This window comes from Elephantulus edwardii, unplaced genomic scaffold (assembly GCF_000299155.1).
Source record: "Elephantulus edwardii isolate Elephantulus edwardi_28Jun2011 unplaced genomic scaffold, EleEdw1.0 scaffold06801, whole genome shotgun sequence".
Classification (NCBI taxonomy): domain Eukaryota; kingdom Metazoa; phylum Chordata; class Mammalia; order Macroscelidea; family Macroscelididae; genus Elephantulus; species Elephantulus edwardii.
Genome location: NW_006406551.1, coordinates 1 through 1325, shown reverse-complemented (window position 1 = coordinate 1325; position 1325 = coordinate 1). Strand labels below are relative to the sequence as shown.

Sequence of the window (1325 nt, the reverse complement as noted above, 5' to 3'; positions counted from 1 at the left end):
TGGACCGATTGTATGGGCACCCTGCCACCTGCCTAGCTGTCTTCAGGGAGCTCCCACCGTTGGCTAAGAACTGGGTGACACGGATGCTTTTTCTGGAACAGCCTTTGCCACAAGCTGCTGTAGCCCTGTGGGTGAAAAAGGAATTCAGCAAGGCTCAGGAGGAAAGTACAGGGCTGCTGAGCGGCCTCCGTATCTGGCACACTCAGCTGCTCCCTGGTGGTCTCCAGGGCCTTATCCTCAACCCCATCTTCCGCCAGAACCTCCGCATTGCCCTCCTGGGTGGGGGAAAGGCCTGGTCTAATGACACAAGTCAGCTAGGACCAGACAAGCATGCAAAAGATGTTTCCTCCCTGGACAAGTATGCTGAGGAGCGATGGGATGTGGTTCTGCACTTCATGGTGGGTTCCCCTAGTGCTGCTGTCAGTCGGGATTTGGCCCAGCTTCTTATCCACGCTGGGCTTATGAAGAGTGCTGAACCTGGAGTGCCCCCCTCCATTACTTCTGCTGGCTTCCAGTTTCTACTGCTGGATACGCCCACCCAGCTCTGGTATTTTATGCTTCAATATCTGCAGACAGCCCAGAGCCGGGGCATGGACCTTGTGGAGATTCTCTCCTTCCTCTTCCAGCTTAGCTTCTCTACTCTCGGCAAGGATTATTCTGTAGAAGGTGTGAGTGATTCTCTGTTGAACTTCCTGCAACATCTGCGTGAGTTTGGACTTGTTTTCCAGAGGAAGAGGACGTCTCGGCGTTACTACCCTACACGTCTGGCTATCAATCTCTCATCAGGTGTCTCTGGTGCTGGAGGCACAGCACATCAACCTGGTTTCATTGTTGTGGAAACCAATTACCGACTATATGCCTATACCGAGTCGGAGCTGCAGATCGCTCTCATTGCCCTCTTCTCCGAGATCCTCTATCGCTTCCCCAACATGGTGGTGGCACAGGTGACCCGGGAGAGTGTGCAGCAGGCCATTGCCAATGGCATCACAGCCCAGCAGATCATCCATTTCTTAAGGACGAGGGCCCACCCAGTGATGCTCAAACAGACTCCTGTGCTGCCCCCAACCATCACTGATCAGATTCGACTGTGGGAGCTGGAAAGAGATAGGCTCCGGTTCACTGAAGGCGTCCTGTACAACCAGTTCCTGTCTCAGGTGGACTTCGAGCTGTTGCTGGCCCACGCTCGGGAGCTGGGCGTGCTCGTGTTCGAGAACTCGGCCAAGCGGCTCATGGTGGTCACGCCGGCCGGGCACAGCGCCGTCAAGCGCTTCTGGAAGCGGATGAAGCACAGCTCCTGATGTGAGGGGAACCGGGCGGGCAGAACC

The 1325-nt window shown here is 55.6% G+C and overlaps 1 protein-coding gene across 1 annotated transcript; it reads left to right on the top strand.

The window, feature by feature from the left end:
- The first annotated feature begins 6 nt into the window (after positions 1-6).
- On the top strand, positions 7-1302 carry LOC102858224 (general transcription factor IIH subunit 4-like). The gene has a single exon (XM_006903559.1). It carries the CDS (start codon positions 84-86, stop codon positions 1296-1298), a length of 1215 nt encoding a protein of 404 aa, XP_006903621.1. The 5' UTR covers positions 7-83; the 3' UTR covers positions 1299-1302.
- Positions 1303-1325: the final 23 nt, after the last annotated feature.